The 24,217-nt window shown below is 40.5% G+C and overlaps 1 protein-coding gene across 1 annotated transcript; it reads left to right on the forward strand.

Moving 5' to 3' along the window:
• The first annotated feature begins 10,617 nt into the window (after positions 1-10,617).
• On the forward strand, positions 10,618-19,096 carry lhx1a (LIM homeobox 1a). The gene is made up of 5 exons (XM_031743842.2): positions 10,618-11,424; positions 13,164-13,387; positions 14,030-14,313; positions 16,141-16,306; positions 17,220-19,096. The coding sequence occupies exons 1-5, from the start codon at positions 11,255-11,257 to the stop codon at positions 17,597-17,599; spliced, it is 1,224 nt and encodes a 407-aa protein (XP_031599702.1). The 5' UTR covers positions 10,618-11,254; the 3' UTR covers positions 17,600-19,096.
• The last annotated feature ends 5,121 nt before the right edge of the window (positions 19,097-24,217 follow it).

Genomic DNA, 24,217 nt, shown 5'->3' on the forward strand with positions numbered 1-24,217 from the left:
CTGTAAGGCTGCCACTGTAGGGCAAAAGTGACATCACTGCTACTGCATACAGTTCAAACTGACTTTGTTTATGTTAGTTGTGTTGTGTTGTGTTTTCTCAGCAGTGGCATCAGCGATAGGGGGTGCTAAGTTAGCCTCAAGTCTAGGTTACGGCTTTTTGTTGACATCACAATCTGTTTGCACTCTGACAAATATGTCAAGCATACCATTGTGCCATTTGAAGGGACACCTTGTGTTGTTTTTTTCTACAGCTGATTGAAGCAGTATGTCTAATTTTTCATAAATATCTGAACAATGGGAAAAACGTCTGTAGACTGTAGTTTGCCTAGGTTTGATCAAAGACTAAAGGAAGCAAATCGTCTCTGGACACTTAGGGTTTGGGGTTGATTTATCCTGTAAACATCAGGACAACATGTTTGTTGTCTAAGAGAGTGTTGCATGGTGGAATTGATATTTTATAAACAGCAACACATCCAAAGAAATACTGCGACTGTGATTCTTGGCAGCATGGTGAAGTTGCCAGTCCTGATACTACTGTTCCTGTGCAGCAGGATTGCTAGTACTATGTCAAAAACAGCTCAGTACTCAAATATGGCCATGGATATGAGGTAGATAAAGAGTTTGAAGTGTACAGAATAAAGCACTGTTTGAGTGTGTGGTTAAAATGCGACTTGAATCTTGTGCTCACTGACTTGTAATCTGTAGTGGTTTGGGTGGCCTGTAAGACTAGAAAAGCACTGTATAAAGACAAGTACAGAACATTATAGCACTCTGAATATGTGGATGTGTGTATGTGTACCTCAGCAACATGTTTTCAAATATGTATGAACTGGTTTTTAGTCAGTTTGGCCAAATTTGGGTATTTATGTGATTTTCATGTAAAATAGGTGTACCTAACCTGCAGACACAAATAATGAGCTATGCTTAATACGCAGCCCCCAAAAAAGACCTGGCAATCCTACTGTCTGAAACAAACAGTCTGTACATTATTGTAGTTGGCAGATGTTTTTGTACTGAGAGAAGACTAGCTGTTGCCTTTGGATTTAGCCTTTACAACTCTAGACTTAAGTAGAACATATGAGATTACCATGTTTGAATTAAAAAATAAAGATTTAATTCTCGTAAAAAGAAAAAGCTCAAATCAGACTTAAAGAACTCTCTCTCTCTTTCTGTCTCTCTGTCATTATCCAAAAGCAGTTTCTCAATGCTACGCTAACGGTGTCTGATCTCACATCCTTCACAAAAACACCAGTTTATGGAAGCCATCTTGATATTCAGTGGGTTCTTATTTTTCAATTATAAAAACATATTTACTGCATGATTATTTAAGGTGTTGGAGGGTTTCTGTTCTTTAGCTTCAGAGATATCGTGGTTTTATTTAATACTTTATGTCCCAACAATTCTTTTTCAAGCTGCCCTTTAAGTGGCTATCTTGGTTGTACGCAGTATCGCTCCTGCAAAGATTACACTCCGACACCTGAAAAGCATATACTAGCAGACACTTATACACTCATACAGCTTCAAGCTGATCCAGCATCAGACCTCCTGTTGCTTTAACCTGATGGAGCCATCAGCCAGAAGCCAGACAGGGACCAGTTGTTCTCATGGTCTCTGCTGCAGAGCTCTGACACAGGGAGAGACAAACAATTTGGCCTTCCTCCCACAGTCACAGCTCTGGGAACTAGCAGGGAAGGCAACTCTGGGTTTTGTGTGTGTATGTGTGACAGAAAGACAGAAAGAAACTGAGGTATTTCAGTGTGGTAACAAAAGAGACAAGTCATATTCACGAGCGTATATTTAAGTGTAGAAAATGTAACATACCTGTATAGGGAGATCTAGCCAAATAGTTTGCTTCATGAATATTGAGGCACTTTGCTTTAAACAATAAGGATAGGTATATTCTTTGCATGTAGACAGCCTCTCCTTTGTCCTTCCTAGAATTAGAAGATGTGCAAATGCAGATTGTTTGGTCAGCTTTGAATTTTACCACACGCCTGGTAAGACAGCAAGGCTTTTTGACACAGGTCTAGGACAGAGGGAAATAGGGTCGTGTGTTGAAATGGTTAATGTGAATCTTAATAGAGGCGGCAATGTCATTATCTCCAAATCCGCTGAGCCCTCTCGACCGGGGGCGGGGGGTGGGGGGGTCACACCATAGTCGGCCACTTTACATCCCGAGCGTGTCAGGCCGAGAGACCGGGGGCATGACTGCCAATCCCATCCGGAGGATTTGTGTCGTCTTCCACCAAATTCAGTAAGCGCATGCAGACTCATAAAGGTGGTTTGAATTAAGGAATTTGTCTGGGAGACATGGCCAAAGTCAACGAGCTAGTTTTGCCTTTCAGCTGCAAGAAGACAGGATGGAGGGATTGGGAGGGGTAAAGGCCTGTTCAAGGCACCTGAATCTTACTGCGTCCAGTGAAAACAGGCCCACGTAAAATGAAGCCTGCTTGCTTTTAAATGAGATGAACATTGTCAGATTTACACACTGCCATGGTTTCCACCAGCCCCTGATAATCCCTTCCCAGAAATTTCCCAGAATAAATTGTCCTATTAAAATGAAATGTTGCCCATATAAGTTTAATAAATTGAAAACGCTTGTTTGAATCCTTGGTAATTTGGACAGAATCCCAAGCATGTAGCAAAGGCTGCAGCAAAATAAAATTATTTGCTATGTATTATAATGTATGCAGCAGTTTTTATGCGACCAAACAGTGTCATCAAGCCCCCCCCCCCATGAAATGTGTGCTTATTTATATGCAGTTATTCAGGTATGCAGTAAATTCCAATTACTTCTTAAGATTTCTATTTAGCATGAGGGCGAAATATGACAGGGAAGCTCTGTGTTTTGAGCAGCATTGTAAATCTCGTTAACTCTTTGCAGCATATAGCTGCAATTCTGCATTCATGGCAGGGACTGCACAGTGCATATGATTTTAACAACCAGCTAAAGTCCTGCATGGGTTTTGGTGGGTTTTTTGTTTGGGTGGGTGGGTGGGGGTTCTTATATTATAATTTAACTATTTGATCTGGAAACTGCATCCTAAAACTGCTTTTGTGTTTCTATTTTGCACTTTGGGAGATTTTGGGGGGGGGGACATTTTCCAAATGTGTGTGGAGGATGTCATCCTCAACTGACGTGTGAGACAAACAAAGGAAAATTAACTTACGATTATTACTGACTTATAATCCACAAATAACACACAAAAGAGAACTTTATAATGTATGAATGTGCTTGTATTTTTAAAGTAATTTAAAAGCATTTCAATTCTTTGAGCTTTTTCTTTCATCTATAAAAATGTCTCATAAAACAAAAATATATAGCAATATCATGCAATAAATTCTCATTAAATAAATGTTTGCTTTAATAAATCATGTCTTCTTTGTATTATTTGTGCTTGCAGTTAAATAAATTATCTAATCTTTGGCTATGTACATTTAATTTAGTGCATTTAACGGCATACATGTCCTCTTCAGTGTGAGCCATTAAAGTAATTTGAAATAATAATTAAATAAACAAATGCATTTAAAATGTGTATTACCCACAATACTATAGAGAAAAAATGGTTTAGTCTGAATAGGTGAGTGGGTGTCTGTGGGGATGTTTGCTTAGAGCAGCATAAGGGACCAGTTGTGGATTTTATTAAAAAGTCCAAGAATTCGCATCACATTTCTCATGCTGCTAATTTTACTGTCTCGTGTGAGCTCTCATTGTAGAGCACTGAGGAGGGTGTGTGTGGAAGGCTTTGCCCCCAGGAATACAGGGACCAGTCCTGGATCGCTGAGGAAAGGCCCTCGCCGGCAAACTCATGCAAAAATCTAAGAGAAAATCTGCGATTGGGCTTTTATTCAGTGATGTCAACACGAGTTTCTGATGGAAGAGGAAAATTCCAAATGGAACCTGGATGTACTTTGTCTAACCAGATTCATTTAATTTGAATCTGTAATTCCAATGACTTTCAAACAAATTGCATATAGATTTAATATTTAATGTGCAGATTTATTTAACATAAATCTGTACATTTGCATTCTGAGAAGCTTGTCTCATTTATTGGTTTAAGTTGCACTTAAATGCCTTGTGCTTTCTGTTTTTATCACAGTGGTGAATTTCTGGAGTAAGTCATTTATAAGTGTGTCTTTAACTTCTGCTTCTGTGTTGAGCTATGTTAGGAACTGCAGCATAAGTGGATGGCAGAAGCTACTACCACCTCTGTGCTTAGTCCCCCGTGCTGGGCCCCCAGGGGCCCTAAATCCCTGTTGCCCTTCCCTGCAGCCCCCCTTCTGACATGTAGCATGCCGAGCCGAACGGCACTTTGCCTATGCATTAGCCATCCATTTCCAGCGGCTGACACCTCTCCAACATAAAACCGTAAGGCGGAGGTAAAATATCTCTCTCCTGGCGAAAATAAAGCTTTGTCTGCCTGCTGATCTATTGGATATAAAAATAAAGCCGCGGCTTTGAAGCAGGCTTTACCTTATGCGCGCCTCTGGTTTTGGCGTACACAAAAGCTCCAATGAAAATGGATAGCGCGTGACTGACCGCCGTGCGTCCAACACAGGAGCATCACTCACTGCACTTCTTATTCCTCCTTCTCCTCCCCGTGCCTCTCGAACAGCCCGTTTTTTTTATTACATGGACGCTGTTGAGGGCTGAGCTGTTTGTTATTGATCAGTGAATGTCGATAATTATGCAGAGATTTAAAGTCCAATCGGATTTGGAAATTTGTACGCCTCCATATTAAAGAATAATCAGGGGGCGCTTGATTCTTGTTTGATTTTGATTTTTTTTTTTCATTGAGGGGTAAATTTAAAGGTACATATATGCCCGACTATTATTCCTCAATATTGGTGTGTATCTTTTTAGATGAAGAAGATTTGGTGGGAAAACAGAAGGGATTTTCCTACATTTTTCCTGCATTTGCACCATCTATTCCGGCCTGTGGATACAAGCTATAGGTTTTTCCCTGTAAAAATAATTACTAGAATAAAGGAGACCACGGAATTTTAACTTCTGTGTCATCACCGACATATAGGTTACGCAAAAGTAGCAAAACAACAATCACATATACTTTTAAATAAGCGAAATTTTAATTTAGTCCTAGGATCTACGTTTGTTTCTGATCTGTCAAAGTTTAAATTGCGTCATCCACCATAGGGCATAAATCATGTGAGCCCGTTGTCACTTGCAGCAACCGAGAAAGAAAAAGAGTTTGGTCGTTAAAGAAAAATACATCATTTAAAAAAATCAAATCACTTTTCAAGACTCATTCGTGCCATTTATTGTTTTCCATTTCTTTGATGATTTGGGGATAAACCTGCTACCCCCCCCCAAAAAAAAAAAAATACTAAACGAGCATTCTTTCGTACTAGTAAAGGTTTAAGTGTTTGGTATTAAAAATTTTTTATTATTTACATCTGTAAAGCTGTAATGTGAGTTTTAAAGGCAAAACATACGTTTTAGCCGTGAAAGAAAGAGAAAGAAACCCTTAATTTCAACATGTGAAAAGTGAAAGCCTCTCTGCTATTCTTTATAGTTTAATGTAGATTTATCAGCAGCATCCGGTACTCCCTCACTCCATCCTTACGGGCATTTTTTTTTTTTTTTTGTATTTCAGAGCGCAGAAATCTGCTGCCGTGGCTGCAACAGCGGCAGCAGCTATCTGGCGCTCTGCAGCCATGCAGCTCGTCCCCTGAGCATTGGCCAGCGGGCGATAATATCTCAAAGGGAGTGGTTATCGCCACACATTATATTATAATCATTAGTGATCCCAGCCCTTTCACCTCGACTGCAGAATAAGCGCAGAGTACCATTAATCTAAACTAGTGGAACTGCTTTAGCGCCTGCTTCCCAGTGGCTTCATGTAGAACCATTTCTCACCGAGTCTGACTGCAGAATTTTCATCTCTGAAAAAAGACAGTTGTACGCTATTATTATTATCATTATTATTATTATTATTATTATTATTATTATTATTATTATTTAATTGGCTGTGAAGGTGAAGTTAACCCCACCTGGTTTAGACATGGGAAGGAATACTTGTCATTATTTTATTTTTATTTTTTCTCCAGACCGTTTCTCTACAATTACATGACTGTTATTTTTCATACGGGCTTTAAAATTCGATCACATATGACTTGAGGCATAGAAACATTACACTTCTGAAGAAAATTAATATTCCACACGTTTATGTATTTCTCATATACATTAGTTATAATCTTGCCTAACTACACTGACATAAAAAAAATCAATATGCTAATCTTTAATTCTTTTTTCTATTTATCCAGGACTGTTGTCTGTCAAACGGAAATTACAAATAGTAAAAAATAAATAACGAAAAGTAACATTTGCAAATTAACCAGTTGTAAGATAATAGATGTAATGCTGAGGTCGAGATGTTGGATGTTATATTCTGAAAACCATAAATTGGAATTATATAAACAATAACTGCAATACTGTAAACCCTCTCTTTACCCGGATTAAATTCGCCCCCTAGAGGAGCGAGCCGGACTCTGGTGGCGGCCTTGTTTCTAGCTGACCCGGGTTCCAGATAGCATTACTGTTCTGGACTCCCAAGACCCAGTTCACTGACTCCTAAGATCACACACAAAAACAGGAGATGTAGATGGGTTTGGATGTGGAATCATGAGCCTCAGAATATTAGCGTGTGTGTGTGTGTGTGTGTGTGTGTGTGTGTGTGTGTGTGTGTGTGTGTGTGTGTGTGTGTGTGTGTGTGTGTGTTTGGGGAGGGAGGTGGGGTTCGGGGATGAGAAGGGACAGCTGTAGGGAGATGATCTATAAATCCCATTGGATTTCTCTCAGCACATGCCCGGGCCGGAGTTTAGAAGTCTGGAAAAATGTTTGCTTAGAGTTGCGCTATTGGCTCAATCTCAGTAATCCACATCGAGTCAACCTCGGCATATGTTTCGGGGTGGGGGAGGGCGGGGGCAGGGAGACATGGCTTCTTCTTTCATGTTAGCCATTGGGCCTTTTCTGCTGTATGACCATCGCGTGGTCGTTTGCATGGATGGATGGATGGATGGATGGAATTTTGGTCCTGGCAGTGTGTGATAATGCCAGAAGAATGACTGACAGACTGGGCAGGACAGGGAAGTGCCCCTCCCCTACCCCAATCCTCTCCTCCCATACAGACTCGGTTCTTGAACGTGACGCTAAAGTTGTGGGCGCTGAAACAATTTGCGCAACCAATAAACGGCTCTCACGCGTTTTGGACACTGTTAAAAATGCTTTTGTGGGCTTGTAAGCAAAATACATTATCTGGTTTTGGTGAACTGTGATGAATTTTGGATCGTCTGTTTTTTGTTGTTGTTTTTTGTTTTTTAATAGCAGAAACACGTTTTTGTTGTTGTTTTTTGTTTTTTAATAGCAGAAACACGTTTTACTATTTCAACAAAAAACCAAAACAAAATTTTCACTTGGACTCTATCATTACATTTATTTAACAGACATTTCTGTCTTAAGTTACTTGGCAAAAAATGTCTTATTTCTCGTGGACTTCCACTTCAAGTGGAATTTTCCAAAGATAAAAAACTATACAAATGATCTTAAGACAGACAGTTTGAACGGAAATGAAGCTTTTTATTATAAAATAAACGCATTCATATGATATCAGTGCATCTAATTATAAATTATGCATGTCAGCACCTGATTGCAAATTATTTTGAATAATAATAATAATAATAATAATAATAATCCTGCAGAGAGCCAGCAAACAGAAGAAAAGAGCAGCGAACTGTATCGAACCGTCCTCCCTGCTCCTCCCCGGTACACTCAGTTGATCAAAGCTCCAGTCGGGGGTGACATTTCTCTAGGTATTAACGGAGTCCACCGTCAATCTGCCCCCTTCTCGGCAGCCTGCCGGCCCCCGGCTGTAAGGAAGCATAACCAGGCTTTCTCAGCCATGGCTTCTCGGGAATCTTCCGGTGCCTCTGTCTTATATTTTACCCCTTTTCCACAATCCATCTAATCACCTGCTCGAGCTTCTGCATTTATCCTTTTTTTCCCAAAGTCCTTCCTCTAGCCGTGCCCCTCATACATTGTTGTGGTGACATTGTGTCTCTAAACTGAGCCTGGAGGAGAGAGGGGAGACAAATAAACGTGTCATGATTAGAATTAATGATTGCATGCATCTTCACAGCCTCATTCATTACCTCAGATTAATTATCTCGCAGTGTACCAGTTCACTTGTCCGCACTTCATAAACCCCAAATCTCCTGGGCTGCTTTACAGCACTTATGGCCCTGATACAAGAACATCCCCTTTCTTAGCAGGGCTAGCATGGCCTGTAGTGATCAGAATTACACTTTGGAGGAAGAAAATGATTTAAGGTGAGCAAAATAAAAGTCTTCTTAGCGAGAAACAATAAAAGTTAAATTACTGATTAATTTGGGTATTTAATTTTCACTCTGGCAACAGGCCTGCTGTCAGCAAATCCTTCTGAGAAAAAGGGTCAAAAAGGGAAGAAGAAATTTTGTTTTCTTCGATTTGAGCGCAGTGGCTGTGCCACAAATTCCAATTTACAACTTGTGCCTGCATCAGAATGAAAATATGGGTGAGAATAAAAATCTATTGCTAGTACAGGATTACAGTGGTAAGGTTAAAACCATTTTTGCATTTAATAGTGTCTTTGCCCGGAGGGGAGTTGAGATATTTTTAAGCCTATAGCCTATGTTTTGATTTCCTTCTATTCGTGGATTAATCTGCCTCCATGAGATGAGCTGAATCTCTCTCTCTGGATTATTCTAAATCAGGCAGAGATTATCCCTACTGACAGGCTATCAAAGCATCTTCAACACATGGAAATAACAACTTTTGTTGTTTACACGGTACAAGTTTGTGTCGTGATAGCGCGTGCAGGGACTGCGAGATTTCTTTGGTTATTGTTGGATTCTGCAGGACGTTTTTAGTGGGGAAAAAAAGAAGAAGGAGAATGAATTCGGCTTTATAATCCAAAAGGACACGCAATACTTCCGTTGTTGATTTTGGAAAAGGGAGCGCTCAGTTGTCAGGCAGCTTATTGACCTCTCCGCCTCTCCCTGTCCTCCCTGATAGAAAAGGAACATGAAAGATGCTTCGCAATAAGGAGGCAAGTGTGGAAACGGGTGAAACGAAACAAAGGAAAAAGAAAGGAAACAAAAAAGAAAACGAGTGAAAAAAGGTGCCGTGTGTGCGCGCGTATTTCCAAGCCTTATCTCTTTCTTCAAGCCAGTAACACATGTCCTGTTGAAGGGGCGCTCCCCAGACGCCGGGAGGGAGGCAGCTGGACGTGAATGAGCGGGTGTTTTACATGAGAAGCAGCCCATATGTAAAAGGTGCTGGCGGGCTGTTGCTACAGAATGAATGGGTATCCCCGGGTCATCTGTTCTTCTTTAAAGTGCGCACTTACTTTAAGACGATTTTGTTTTAACAGCGACGACAAATGCATCGTTTTCTTGCTGCAAATTAATTTATTAAATTATTGTCACACAACAGTGTCTGATTAATTACTCAATACTACTTTCAAATGCAAATATTGGCCAGATAGTGGGACGAAATCCATTAATTCAACGAGCTTGCCCCCCTCCTCCCTAAACTAGACAAGCTAATTTAATTGAGCAAGAAAAAAGTGTTAAATCCTCCAAGCTTGTAAATAATCAACAACAGATAAAAGAGGGCTAATAATCCAGCCGGCTTTTAGGCTCGTGGTGTTATTTACTAAAGGTGAACTTAAAGTGGATTGGACGTCCCTAATGAATCGTCCGAAATGTCTGGGTCGCGAGCTCCCGACTGGCGAAGAGAGCAAGCTGTCAACTTTAGAGCCTCTCCGTCTTTCACTTCCACGCTTCCTCTCAGTCACACCAGAGAGAAAGCGGCTGGTGTGTATGTGCTGCTGCTAAGGACAGAAGAGCGTCACATCTCCTGAACCCAGTCATCGCTTAATAAGATCTCAGCAGTGTGCGGCTTCCCGCTGCGTAATCAAACATTTACCTAATGCATGGTGCGTTCAATTGCAAGGCTGGCAGCTAAGATTTTAACATACAGCTATTTTTTTCTGTTTTAAAATGACGACGCCTCTAGCTATTATATAATAAAACAATCACACATCAACAACTTTACAGCAATGAACAAGGGAACCACCGCCATGCAATATGCGCCACCAGCCTCTTTATTCAGAAGACGCCACTATATAGTCTCTACCTGCTCAGATTCGTCCCTCATGTGTCTCCTCGTGGCCAAAAGACACTTTGCTCAGCAGCGGAAACGTTGTGTCTCCCTCCGTGCTGCTCGCCTCCGCCGCGGCTCCTTCCTCCAAACACATTCACTAACATATGACAGTTTGCAGGGAAATTCTTGACAATTGCTATCTTGAGTGTGTGGCATAAATAGCAGGCAGAGTCCTCGCTGGGTTATGATGGGGCGGCTTGATGGTTGCTTCCATGGCACAGCGCTGATTGGTCCGGCTGCGGCCTGACGTCAGGAGGCTGGAAATAAGGCTGGGTTGGAGCTTTAGGATCAAGACAGTGTACTGGAGATCCAGCGCATCCTTGCGTACGCACGGTACTGGAGACCGAGGGGCATCCCAGCACACTGATTACAACCGGAGCGACCGGCGAGTCCCAGCATCCTATCACAAACCAAACATCCAGGATCATCCAACAGAGAGGAAGGGAAACACTCCGCTTTCATCTTCTGGCTGTGTGATTTTGTTTCTCACCGGGTTTTGAACAGTGGATAAGATGCCATGTTAAAGTACTCTGAATTATTTGTAGGCGTGCGTGTCTTCTTGTGTGACAGCTCTGCCCTAAAATCGTTTTATTAGAAGCCTCTATCAGCACTGGCTCCAATACGACGCTCTTCTCCTTGGCCGATGCGTCACCGGGACAACCAAACCGGCTCCGCTCTTCTCGCCTGAGCCGATCGGCAGCTTCCTGTGCTGAACATCTTGGTCGAATTTTGCCACGGATCCATAAAAGGACTGACTTATTTTTTCAACCTTTTGACTTTTCCTCCAGTAAGGACGCGATCGCCAGCCCTTCCTGGTTCTTTGCTTTTTGGGACGCTGAGTCTTTTTTACGCATGCAGGGAGAAATCTGTGGTGACACCTGATCGACTGGCTTCTCTTGCGCACGTTTGACCCAGGAGCTCCAGGCGAATCGGGGAGGGAGAGAGCAGATACTCGGTCAATGCTCGGCCTGTGCTGTTGATTTGGTTTGTGTGTTTGCTTCGTTTGTGGGGGGTTGTTGCCCAGCCAAAGCCATGGTCCATTGCGCCGGCTGCGAGAGGCCTATCCTGGACCGCTTTCTGCTCAACGTGCTAGACAGAGCCTGGCATGTCAAGTGCGTGCAATGCTGCGAGTGCAAATGCAATTTGACAGAGAAATGTTTTTCTCGAGAAGGGAGACTATACTGCAAAAACGATTTCTTTAGGTAAGCTCGATGAAGATGGCAGAAAACCTTTGAAAAGTAATGTTTTTGTACTCCTTCGCTCTTTTACTTTTCTTTTGTATACGGATAAGAAGCAGCAGGTAAACAGACCAAACCATGAAGGAAATTATATAAAGATATTTATATATTATCAAAAGGAGGACCAAAGGTGGTTATGGCATACAGTGAGACGACAAACTATATAAGAAACCCTACAAACATTAGATTAATCTGCAAACGCCCTCAGTCCACCGCAAATTTAGTGGAAACACCTTCGCTGTATCTTCCGCGTTATTTACAATTTCAAAATATGGTCTATTAATTGTAGCTCACCACAAAAAAAGGAAAATATTTCTTCGTGGCTCAGACTGCTTTTACAGTTAAAATCTGCTCAATTATAAGTCAAGAAAACCTAAAAGATAAACACAAACAAAAATGACAGAACATCTGGTTTGGTAACAAAGAGAAAGCCCTTTTGAATTCTCTAAATAAACGAATAAAACGACCAGTCCCGTCTTTTGATTAGCAGTAAGTAATTGAAAGCTTGTTAACTCAGATTCTTATGCAAAAACAGCAACAAAAGAGGAGCAGCAACATTAAACGCGTGTGCGCTCAGTCTCAGCAGGGGGAGGGTTTGTTAGGAAATCGAGGAAATCACACTTGAAGGGGTTTTTTTGTTGGTTTTTTTTACAGCTTGTTGGCAGTCGTGGGAGCTTAGAGCATCAAACCGGCGCTAGAGAAGCCGCTGCCCGGTGTGTTTGCTCAGTCTGGCTGAGGAGGACGTGATAAGTGGATTTGAATAGTAAACTAGTTGAAAAGATCAGGTCCGCAGACGATGCAATCACAGACGTGCAGTCAACAAGCACTGCACGCCACTCAGCAAACATTGTTTAACAGTGAAGTCGATGGCAGGGTGATAATGTATGAGCCAAAAACCAACCTAGTTTTTAAAGACACGTCAAACTGGTTTATTTACTGAAGGTCGACATTTAAAATACGTATTTGCAAAGACACACAAAAAAAGATGCAAAATGTAAAATACAGGTAAAAATGTAACAGATGAAATGAAATTTGTGCAAAGGTTAATGCAGAGTGGGGTTCGCGTTTGTTTGTTTGTTCGCTTTATCTTATTTTATTTTTATTTTTTTTTAAAGAGGCAAAGCTACTGGTCAGCATTTTCTTTTACAAAAAGAATTAAAAGTAAAGTTATAGCACAATTTATTATTATTATTAGTAGTAATAGTATTTATTATTATTATTATTATTATTATTATTATTATTATTATTATTATTATCATCATCATCATAGCATGTGATATAGAAATATCCCAAAATAAAATAAAAAAAACTATCTCTGTATGAATCTTCATTATTTTGATCCGTTAAAATAATGATGGAATTAAAATGTCACATTTAACAATATTTATGACTCGATTTCATTCCTTAAATTACGTTGATATTTAATAGGATGGATTAATAATAAAATATGTATATCATACAAAGATATATATGAGAGAGAACAAGACAGAAATAGATGATTTGTATTTTTAAGACACAATTATAACTGTTTACTTTGAATGCTTATTTGTGTGTCCGTTATATAAGTCGGCCCCACCACTTTGGTGTTTTTCCTTGGTAAATGTTTAGATCATTGTCTCTTTAAAGCAAATACATTAATAAAAAATAAATTAAAAATGCAGAACATCCTTGATAGCAGGAGTAACCACCTCCATCCTCCGCAGGCGGTTCGGCACCAAGTGTGGCGGTTGCTCGCAGGGCATCTCTCCTAACGACCTGGTCCGCAGGGCCCGGAGCAAAGTGTTTCACCTTAACTGCTTCACCTGCATGATGTGCAACAAGCAGCTCTCCACCGGCGAGGAGCTCTACATCATAGACGAGAACAAATTCGTTTGCAAAGACGATTACCTAAACAACACCAGTGTAAAAGACACCAACCTCCTCTCAGGTATGCAGACAGTCCTGCAAGTGTGTTGTGTGAGTGTGTGCATGCAGGGCGAGTTAAATAATAATAATAATGATATTTAAAAAAAAAAAAAAAAAAAAAGATGAACTTGATGTTTTCAACCTCACAGTGGCTTCATCATTTCAATGACTAGAACTAAGGCGGAGAAGATTTGAACAAAAGGCACAGCGCACGATGGTTTAGAAGCGCGAAATATTTTCTTTTCAGTTCAGATGATGGTTCTTTTGGCCTGATATGTAGCTGTGCTGTTTTATTTTCATAATGTCAGACTTGGCTTTCTTTTTCTGTCCTTACTTCTTTCTAATTAAGACTGTGCATTCTTTACTTGATATTTAGGCCTCCTTCGCATACATAAATTCTGCTGTTGGTAAAAGTTTTCATTTTGTAAAACAAATTGTTGTATGTTACAAGTAAGGCCCGAATTAATCTCAGCACAAAACAACATCACTACAAAACGATAATTCCGAAATATCACTTCTAGTTAGCAGTGTTAGCGTCTGTTTGCACTTTGTCAGTAGTGATAATCCACCGAGTTAAATGTACTTTTAGAGACTCTGGCGCTTCACTGCTGTGATAACCCTGCTGTGTGACTATTATTCTAATATTTAGATGTCGTTTCTGCAGTAACGGCATGCAGCGACCCGAGTTTATCACCAGACTCTCAAGACCAGCTACAGGATGACGTGGTCCTAAAGGACACAGAGATAGCCACGCTGTCCGACAAGGAGACCGTTAACAACGAGAACGACGACCAGAACCTGGGAGGGAAGCGGCGTGGCCCACGGACCACCATCAAGGCCAAACAGCTGGAGACACTGAAAGCAGCCTTTGCCGCCACTCCAAAACCCACCAGGCACATCAGGGAGCAGCTGGCCCAGGAGACGGGCCTCAACATGAGGGTCATCCAGGTAAAGAAACAGCTGCACCCGAGCAGGAGCTCTGCTTCAGCCTAAATTCATTCACACACCACTAAGTCTATATAGACCATTATTTTTATTATCATTATTTTATCAAATGCGTGTTTCTAAATATGTGGTCCATGCGGCCTCCTAATGCAATCCTTGATGTAGTATCATAACTTTCGTGGTCCCCGGTGATTTAAACACGATTCTGTAGTAAATCATCTAAATCGTGCAGTGTGATGCTTTCAAATATTATGGAAATAGATTCAGGGGACACCCAGGGGTTGAGGAGGTGGGCTCGCGCCTTTTCCCGTTTTATAGGGTGTTACGCACCCATTAAAAGGTGTGATGTAACAGCTTATATTTTATGGAAAAATGTACCAGCCAAGCTGCCAGACTGCCATGACCGAGCAGGCCCTCATCCCATCAGGGAGGCTCCACCTCCCCAAGCCTCCCCTCTCCTATCCTTCACCCCTCTTTAAACGAGGCCTCTTCCCTTCAAACTGCGCGGTCACATCGAATTCATTAAGCCAAAGATTGGCCGATGGACGAGGTTGATTTGGAAATGGGTAATTTATATGGGTATTTTTGATTCTTGGCGCGCACGACGGGGCAAAGTCGCCAACTGGCGCCGAGGTGCTGGGAGCGCTGGGAGCGCTGGGAGTCCTGGCACAGCGCTGCCATCACGTTTTGCGACCACATTTAGCCACGCTGTGAGCATTTTCAGCCAAGTGGAAAGGCACAAATCTGTTTCAAGGGTCTTCAGATTGTATCCTCACAACAAGCTTGAGTTACAGAAGGCCAAGTTAAACAACAAGCGACACACACGATCAACTGTACGTTGTTAGTACTATTATTATTATTATTATTATTATTATTATTATTATTATTATTATTATTATTGATAATCCCAACTGATATTATTATAAATTATGGTTTATTTTCAAAGTCTATTGTGTGACACAAGAATTGTAAATACCTTATAATAAAATGTCTTAAATTATATTTACGCGCCAAAATCACACAAACGTAGCCCTAAATTTATTGCAAAGTAGATATTTCACGTCATTTTTTAAACTATGGGACTACATTTTTGTTTGTTTGCTTGTTTGTTTTTTTAAAAAAAAAGGCAAAATGCTTTAACATAGAGTAATACCGAAAAAGTGGAAGCGGGGAGATGGTGCTATTTAATGTGTGTGCGCTTGAGCGAGGAAAGGGGAGAGCATAATTAAAGGAAGCCGGCCTATAGATTAGGAAATGATAACCTCCAAGAGTCCGGTAATATATTGGTAACAACCCGCCTATTAAGTATTAATTGGAGATTTTAAACCCCCGCTGCTGCAGCCTTCAGTCGGAGTAAATGGAGGGTTAAAAGATCATTAGGGAGGTTAGATGGGACTGTCGCTCCTTAAACGATAATTGGGCGCAGTCCTCTTCGCCGCAGAGCCTTGCGAATTTAACGCACTGGCTCAACACGCTCGCCGCATACAGCGCGGTTATTGACTCTAATAAGAAGACAGCGGAGTAGGTGCCAAGGTAAACATGATACCTAATTACACTTTCCTTTCAATGAGGATACATTTAAATGCCGACGTTTGTTTGCATGTTCAGGAAAAACAAGCAAACCATTGTTTGTTTAGATATTTATTCATAGAATAGCAGCTCTAACCCCCCCGGCCACCCCCTTCAATAATCTCCATTTCTGCCTCTCCTCTCGTCTTTCGCCGTAGAATATTGACGTGCAATCGAAATGGCGTCAGCAGTCTATTGCATGTTTTCTGGGCCACATGATGTGATACACACGTACGCGTGTGTGTGGTTGCGTTTGTTCAGGTCTGGTTCCAGAACCGACGTTCCAAAGAGAGGCGGATGAAGCAGCTGAGCGCACTGGGGGCCCGGAGGCACGCGTTTTTCCGGAGCCCGAGGCGAATGAGGGCGCTGGGTGACCGGTTGGAGCCTGGGGAGCTCATCCCCAACGGACCCTTCTCCTACTATGGAGGTATGGTTACTCAATATTTTATCTTTTTTGACACGTTAAATTTCAACTTGGTTCTGACGATAATGTGTTCGCTAAACATTGTGCGGCGTGAATTGTTAAAAATCTTATTTGCATCATCTCTTATTTCCTACAAGCCGGTCATTTCTTATCAGTGTTTTGTCTTATATGTCATTATCCTATTCCCGGGGAATTATTTAGGTCTATGCCACTTTTTAAAGACAACCAGTGAGGAGAGAAAATGTATCCACATTTAATCGTCTTAGTTGTTTTCACACAATATTAAATGTCAAATGAGTAATGTAATAAAATAATGTTAAAAATAAAATGTATGAACAAGCAGTGAAAATGATGTAGTTTTCTTACTTACTGTTATTTTGGATGTATTCAAAAGTAAACAAAAGAGGCTATTCATATTTTAGTTTGGGTCATCTCATCCACAGCCTTTAAGAAATGGCTAAGTATGGAATTCACGTCAAGTGAAGTTAGTTTACACCTGAGTGATTTCATACCAACGTGGCAATATTTCATCAAATGCTTTGAAATATCTGTTAATTTTCAGAGAATTCCATTTGTGTCTGGGCCTTTGTCCTTCCTGCTGAAGCAAAAAGTCTAATAATATTCTGCTGAGCTGAAAAAATTGGTCTCAGTAGGTAGAATCGCTGATGAAATGGCCCCCATTTTAATTAATTTTGTGGCCACGTTGTTCTCCCCACCCAATTGCAGTTTTGATTTAAGTGTAACGTGCTCTGTGACTAATGTAGCACAGCGAAGGTCTCTTTTTCTCTAACACAAATCAAGCTATGTATATATATTCAATGAATTCCTCAACATCCCTGGAATTACTTCTGCAAACCCATTGTTCTCAGTTTGAGCTAATGGTGATATTTTTTTTCTACTTCTCTTGTATCTGCAGATTATCAAAGTGAATACTATGGTCCGGCAGGGAACTATGACTTTTTCCCTCAGGGGCCACCATCATCACAGGCCCAGACCCCAGTTGATCTCCCCTTTGTGCCATCCTCAGGCCCCACAGGCAACCCCCTTGGAGGTATGGACCACCCGCTCCCGGGCCACCATCCCTCCACTGAGGTGCAACGTTTCTCCGATATCATGTCCCACCACCCAGGGGATTCTCCCAGCCCAGAACCCGGCATCCCAGGGCCCCTGCACAGCATCTCGTCAGAAGTGTTCGGCCCTAGTCCTCCTTTTACCTCGCTGTCACTGAACGGGAGCGGATACAATAACCATCTGTCTCACCCGCCCTCAGAAATGAACGAGGGCACTGTGTGGTAGCTTTGCAAGGGAGCGGACTTTGCTGGCCAGAGATTCGGTAATGAAGGGTCGTGAGATCTGGAAGTGTTGGGGGACTGAGTCCAGAACAGGGACACGGATAATGACTGGGTTAGGGCAGTACCATAAACTATTTTTTCTCCTCTTTTTTGGTGATTTCATACTTATTTATTTATTTATTTTCCCATTTGTTGTTCTTTTGACAGGAGACCATATTTAGCATAAAAACCATGCCCAAAAACACTGCAGTATTACGTTCGGGTGTTTTGATTGCTTCTTTCAACTCCTACCCCTACCCAGCCTGCATCCAAAAACTGGACTGAGACATCTTCTTACCCCTCCTGATTCCGGTCAGTGGCACGGCAGAGCGACCAATCCCCCAGTCCCCCTAACACTTAAAAAAAAGGAAGAAAAAAAACCTTTTCAAAATCTCCTGTAATATGTCCTAAACATGAAAACATCCTTAGCTACTGTCAAAGACTTCAATAGCTTTACAGAGAGAGAATAAAGGGGCTAAGGGTTGGTTGTGTGCTGACCTGGCACAGTAGGAAGGCTGAGCGGCATTCAGACTATGTGCGAGGAACTAGACGCGTCCCTTGTATTTATTCAGAAGCTCCTCAGACCTCTTGCCTCTCAAGGCTCTGCCATATTGACACTTAACCTTTTTCACAATATGTTTCTGGAGGCCAGAAGAAATGACAGTTTTCTCCTCTGCCCGGACTATTTGTTTGTTTCGGTTTCAGAATTTCAACCAAATCTGAAGAAGGCTGCCTTCAAAAGGCAAACCAGTAAAAGACTCCCTATGGATTGCAAGCCCTTTATTAAAAATGGAAGTGAACTTGAAATGGTGAGATGAAGTCTACCTTCTAAAAATCTTCTACTGGGGTTCTAAATGGGACTTAGAACAGTCAACTGTTTACGTAATCTATTCAATTCAGGAGTCCAGAAGTCTCGAAAACCACGTTTTAGAACCTCTCAATCCATATAAAAATGTTCCAAGCAACCAACCAAACTTTTGTATTGATTTCATTTATATTGTATGGAGATAAAAACACATTTGCTGGGGTTGTGGTTCACTGTGCTAGTTTGTACGAGATGTTGTTTACAAAAAAGGTTAAAAAAATAAAAACACGAGTAAAGTAGACATTTGACAAATAAAAAAAAATAGCACAAATATTGTTAAAGTGCTTTGCACCATCATCGCAGAACGTATTGAGACAAAATGTAAGTGTTAAAAGGAGTAATTGAATTCTTAATTTTTTTAGTCTGCTGACGATACATTCATAAAACTGTTAATATACTTAGGTTTTATTTTTGTGTCTTTAAAGAAGAAAAATCCAATCTATTAAAAACTGATGATCAAATATGCGGCAAGCAGCTGCTACATCTCTTTGAATATCAAGCCCTCATGGTATGTCTTTTATTGTTCCAATAAACCTAAGCTTATGTGACCTCCAGTGCATATTAGACCATTCACTGTATAAATACCACATGTTGACAAATGTGTTTGTAATAAACTAGAAAATATACGTCATTTTTTTTATCTTAAAGTATGCCCAACATTACAGTGCATTGTGTTTCACAAAGTATTGAAAGTACATTACAGACAAGCTTTTGTCCAGTTTCTTGAACTGTCCTTAATTGCAGACACTGATACAGATTGGTTAATTCTGAATAACTATAATAGTGTTGCAACAGACCCTAAACTCTTAGACAAACAGAACAACAACAAAAAAAACTTTTTTGCTGATTTTACTTTTTCTCCCAGCAACGGAGGAATTCAGTGGACCAGTTTGCTGCAGCGAACACAAGGGGGAGTGAATACACTCCTCATGCTGATGCAGTTTCTCCTTCCAGCTGCTTTGGCTCCAGCCTCACATTCTTCTATTCAGTTACTCGAGGTCGTCAGCTAATCACGAGCAGTTAGCTGTGCTACTGTGAAGGACAATGATGAAATTGCTGTGGCCGTGGCTCTCGTGCTTGTTATGCTTTTCTTAGCTGGCTCCAGTATTATTATTCCCTGTAGGTTTCTGTTCTTTCAGTGCGGTCTGGCGGCTGGGAAGGACATCTCCCAACTTATTTCGGCGAACATAGCTGCAGTAATAATCAAGAAGCCCAAACACCGAGGCGTGATGTCTTTGCAGGAAAAATGGAAAAATTTTCATACTTGTACGGAAGCGAGTCAGGCGGTGGGATTGTGGTGTGAATCTGGGGAAACCTTTATCTCCCTAACCCCAGCCTGTGCAGTTAGGACTGTATGCAATCCCAGTTTTCCTCCCTGCCTCCAGACTGTAATCCACCATGAATTAATCATGGTCTTGAGAGTTAACCAAGCTTGGGGAGGTGTAGTGGAAGGTGGAGGTAGAGGGTGTGTGGAAGGATATAGGTCTCTGTTGAGCCCCTGCGCTTAGAACTACCCCTCCCCCCCAGTCCACCCCCCCACCGTAGTAGCTCCACGCACCGGCGACTGACCGCCCCCAGGGCCAGAGCTCTTTAAATTCAAATCTCCTATTGATCGCTCATCAGCTGTTGGTGCAAACTGACCTTGTAGGCTAATACTGGAAAAATAAAATAAGCCTTAACAGCAGTGAATGGGTTTTAAATGACATTTTAAATCTCTGAGTCAGGACATTTGAATAGCCTACACACCCACTGGGAGCCAAAATAAGTGCACTTTTTGTGCATGTGTGTGATGAGAGAGGGTGATGGGAAGGAGGTGGGTGACAGTAGTGACAGCATGTGTGTTTGTGTGTGCTGGGGGGCTTTAATACTTAGAGGATGGCATGGGGGTACAAAATGGTTTACTTTAGAGTACAACAGGGGATCTGGCCCAGCAGACAAACACTGAGATTCTCTGAGGTTTTTTTTTTCTCTTTTTTTAGGGGGGGGGCACTCCCCATATGAGAAGCATTTGGCTGTTAGTTTTAAATGTAGAGTGGCTCAGCTGGAAGTGTATCCTCTCCTTGGAGCGAATGTAGCATAAGCACACAAACACATGGCACTGGGCCTCGTTTCTTCTCAAACAAATGACACATGTTGGGGGAAGCCAGCTTCTTGGCCAGAAATGAGAAAACGCTGTTAATCAATGGAGCGGGTTGCTTGATCGCTGAGCCTCATTTCCCTGGCTCAGTACTCAGCCAGTGGGTGATACACAGTCGTGTAGCAAAATCTGATAAGCTGACCTCTGCTGATGAGCTGTTTGTTTTGCCACCTCACTGGTCTTTACACTTCCTCCTCTTATCAAAGAAAGAAGGATGTGTTTAAGTCAGAGCATTTTTTTCTACTTTTTTATTAATGTTGGGCAGCATAGTCTACAAACACCTACTATTTTACAAAAAGAGGTATAGGTCTGGAGGGAGTTAACCTCTACCCCAACCCATTTTTTTCTTTTCCTGCATTAAACACCTAGTGTCTTTTATCTGTTCAGATGCTCCACAAAAATGGACTGGTTAAAAGAATTCTTAGGAATAAGAATGATAACACCTTTTAGCAATTACGAGTCATTTTAAATGGTAAATGGACTGGTTCTTATATAGCGCTTTTCTACTCATCTGAGCACTCAAAGCGCTTTACACAACTTTTAGCCATTATCAGTGGCTGAGAAGAAAAAGAAGAGAGAGCCATCTCGAGAAAATGTTGATCCTTCAGCACACAGCTGACCAGGAAATAAAAGAAGTGAACTAAAATCTCATATGGTCCTAAATTTTTATTGGCAACATTTTGTTTGGTTCGGTGTGGGAAAAAATCATAACTAGTTTATTGTTGCTTAAAAATACTGATAATGACTTATGCACGCCTATATTTCCCCCCAAAAAAACTTTATCAGTGAACAAAGAGAAGGTTCTTCCTAATCTTTAAATTTTGCATTTTTAATCATTCTGCTATAAATGTTGCCTTAGAAATACTGAATTATGTATGGCCTGAAAATGTCACATTTGTTTTTCTAAATATTCTGGTCCTGCTTTGAGGTAGCTTACTTACACCTGGTGATGAGTATATATTCATCCACACCAAAGTACAAAGTAGAATTCAAGTGTGAACAGCAAATAGAAGATTTATAACACATTTATAACACATAACGTGAGGTTAAAGTAATGAACGACACCCCACAAATAAACAAAACTCACACTACTAGCCACCATAATCTATATTCCAAAATACCATTTATTACTGCACTGTGTATTACCATGATATAGGTTAATATAAAGTTACTTATTGATAAATTAAAATTACTGCCTCACAAATATAAAAACATACGAACACATTATACTGACAAGATAGACAAGAATGACTGTTTTATTGTTAGTATTTACAGTTAAGTTCATAACTCAATTACATTTTAAGATTTTGCAATCTAAAATTATTTTAAATATGAAGATTGTTTTTAAAAGTTGAATCGAAATGATTAGCAGTTAGTGATTGTCCTTCCTGATTCTCTGATTGTTTGCATATTTTTACACTTGTTTCAAAGTTTCAGATCATCGAACACATATTAATATCAAACAAAGAAAACCCAAATAAATATAAAATGCAGTTTCTAAATGATTTGATTTATTAAGGAGAAGAAAAAGCTATCTACATCGTACAGGCCGTATATGAATGATTGAGGCCCGATAATGGTAATGATAATACAAATAACAGGACTTTATATAAAGGCACCTTTCAAACCCCCCACATTTACCTTACATTAGTACAGCCAAGCCTGAAAATCCTTTGTAGTCACTTACTACCTGAAGTCTAGAACACCAGGATATTCAAAATACAGCATTTCTTTCCTCAAGGAACTTTGTCGACTTTTGCCCTCGCTGACTTTGACTCTCATTTCAAGAAATCTGGTCAAACTCATTAAAGAACAAAATGTGACTATCCAGAGTTGGGACCAGGAAGCGAAGTCTTACACACCTCTCTGCAGCTTCTCTCCTCCTGTCATCCCCCAAAACCCTAACCCCAAAGGCACTGTGTATATTTCCATACCATCAAAAGGCAAACCAAAAAATAGCAAAATTAAAATTAATTATAAAAATTAACAAAGACTAATTTAACACCTACAACTGTACCAAAGGGTAAATCAGTTAAATAGGGGCTATTAAACAGGTCTCTCCCTCTCTCCTTTTAGCAAATGATATAATAATTGATCACCATATTGATTTATTCTGCCTTACAGAAACTTGGTTACCCCTGAGTTATATTGTCAGAGTCCTCAAAGCACAGGTCAAGGAGGACGAGTGGCAGCAATCTTTCACTCCAGCTTATTAATCAAACAAAGACCTCGAGAGCATTAAAGTATTCCTAACTAGCAATGACTTTTGACTTTATGACTTTCTTCACAGATAAAATTTTAACCATTTGAGAAAAAAATTCATTCACAGCCATCCCACAGCAGTGCCATTGAGTAACTCTAATAACCGCTGATATTTACTTAGATTGGATGACCCTTGACTGTGTTCTTTTGTAGTTTTCCAGCCCTTTTTGTCTGTGAACTTGTCTATGTTTAGCACATAGTTGTGACTGAAAATTATTTTTCTGTTTAAAATTTTTAAAAATCTATATTCCTCCAACTATTGCAATTGGGTCTTTTAAATTCTGTCATTAAACCAACAGAGTAATGGTACCAAAACACAATTGTGGCTGTTGGAAGGTGTGAACCAAATGAAGCCCAAACGTGCAGGATATGATTAGTGCCTTGTTTTCCATACAAAGCCAAGACCTTACAGTTAAAACGTTTAGGTTTTTGCCTGGTACATTAATAAAATATGGCCAAATGTATCAAATAAAGTGAACAATTTAGCTATTTCTTACTGTAACTGCAAAATAAATCACATTATACATTTAAAAGTTCTGTCCATAGTGCTCGCCTCTGACAAATATATCAGTAAATGTGACTTTATAAAAGTGAATGTTTTACTTGTAATTGGTAGCCCATTGCTGTACAATTTACATAAGGAAATTGCCCATGTAACAAACAATGTGTTCACCCAAAGAAGAAAGTATACTCGTCTAGCAAAGTGGAAAGTACTAATTTCCCCCTGGAGAATGTCCTGATGGTATGTGAGGTCTGCAGGTTGGCCTGATTAGCACGTGCATGGAGTGTGTCTACACCATCTGACCCACTGAGTGATATTCATTTGTCATTCACATATTGGAGACCAACTGCTGTGTTTGTTGCTCAGGGCAAGGGTTTTCTCAATGAGTTGTTTGTGTATGACTGCACTGGCAATCTCTCATCATATTACAAGGAATCCACACTTCAGTGCGAAATCTGTTTATAATTTCTGGTTGTTGAGCTTGTGCATTTCCTTTCATGAACAGTGTATTTTTGAATGCATATTTTATATAAAATTACTATTTTATAAATATGGTATCAGTATGGTTTATAAGGCCATGCTGAGCTAGTAAATTAGTTGAGTGTATTGCGAAATTATTCTGAAATAATCTTAGAGCTGACGTAAGACAAAACAGATTCTCACTCCCAGCCATCACAGAGTGGCACTTGGTCAGGATTATAGGTGTTATTTTTAACCCTCTTTTAGCTTCAGTATGAAGTGTGCAGGGTTGTCCAGTAAACTTCATGAAAACATGCTCTGCTACTATTACAGTTATTGGACATTCAACCATCATGTC

The sequence above is a fragment of the Oreochromis aureus genome, linkage group 14, assembly GCF_013358895.1.
Source record: "Oreochromis aureus strain Israel breed Guangdong linkage group 14, ZZ_aureus, whole genome shotgun sequence".
Taxonomy (NCBI): Eukaryota; Metazoa; Chordata; class Actinopteri; order Cichliformes; family Cichlidae; genus Oreochromis; species Oreochromis aureus.

Bases quoted from the DNA above. Each gene is read 5' to 3' on its own strand.
- lhx1a (XM_031743842.2), top strand. From the start codon at position 11,255: ATGGTCCATTGCGCCGGCTGCGAGAGGCCTATCCTGGACCGCTTTCTG. The intron at 14,314-16,140 runs GTAAAGAAACAG...GCGTTTGTTCAG, and splicing joins TCAACATGAGGGTCATCCAG to GTCTGGTTCCAGAACCGACG. The intron at 16,307-17,219 runs GTATGGTTACTC...TTGTATCTGCAG, and splicing joins ACCCTTCTCCTACTATGGAG to ATTATCAAAGTGAATACTAT.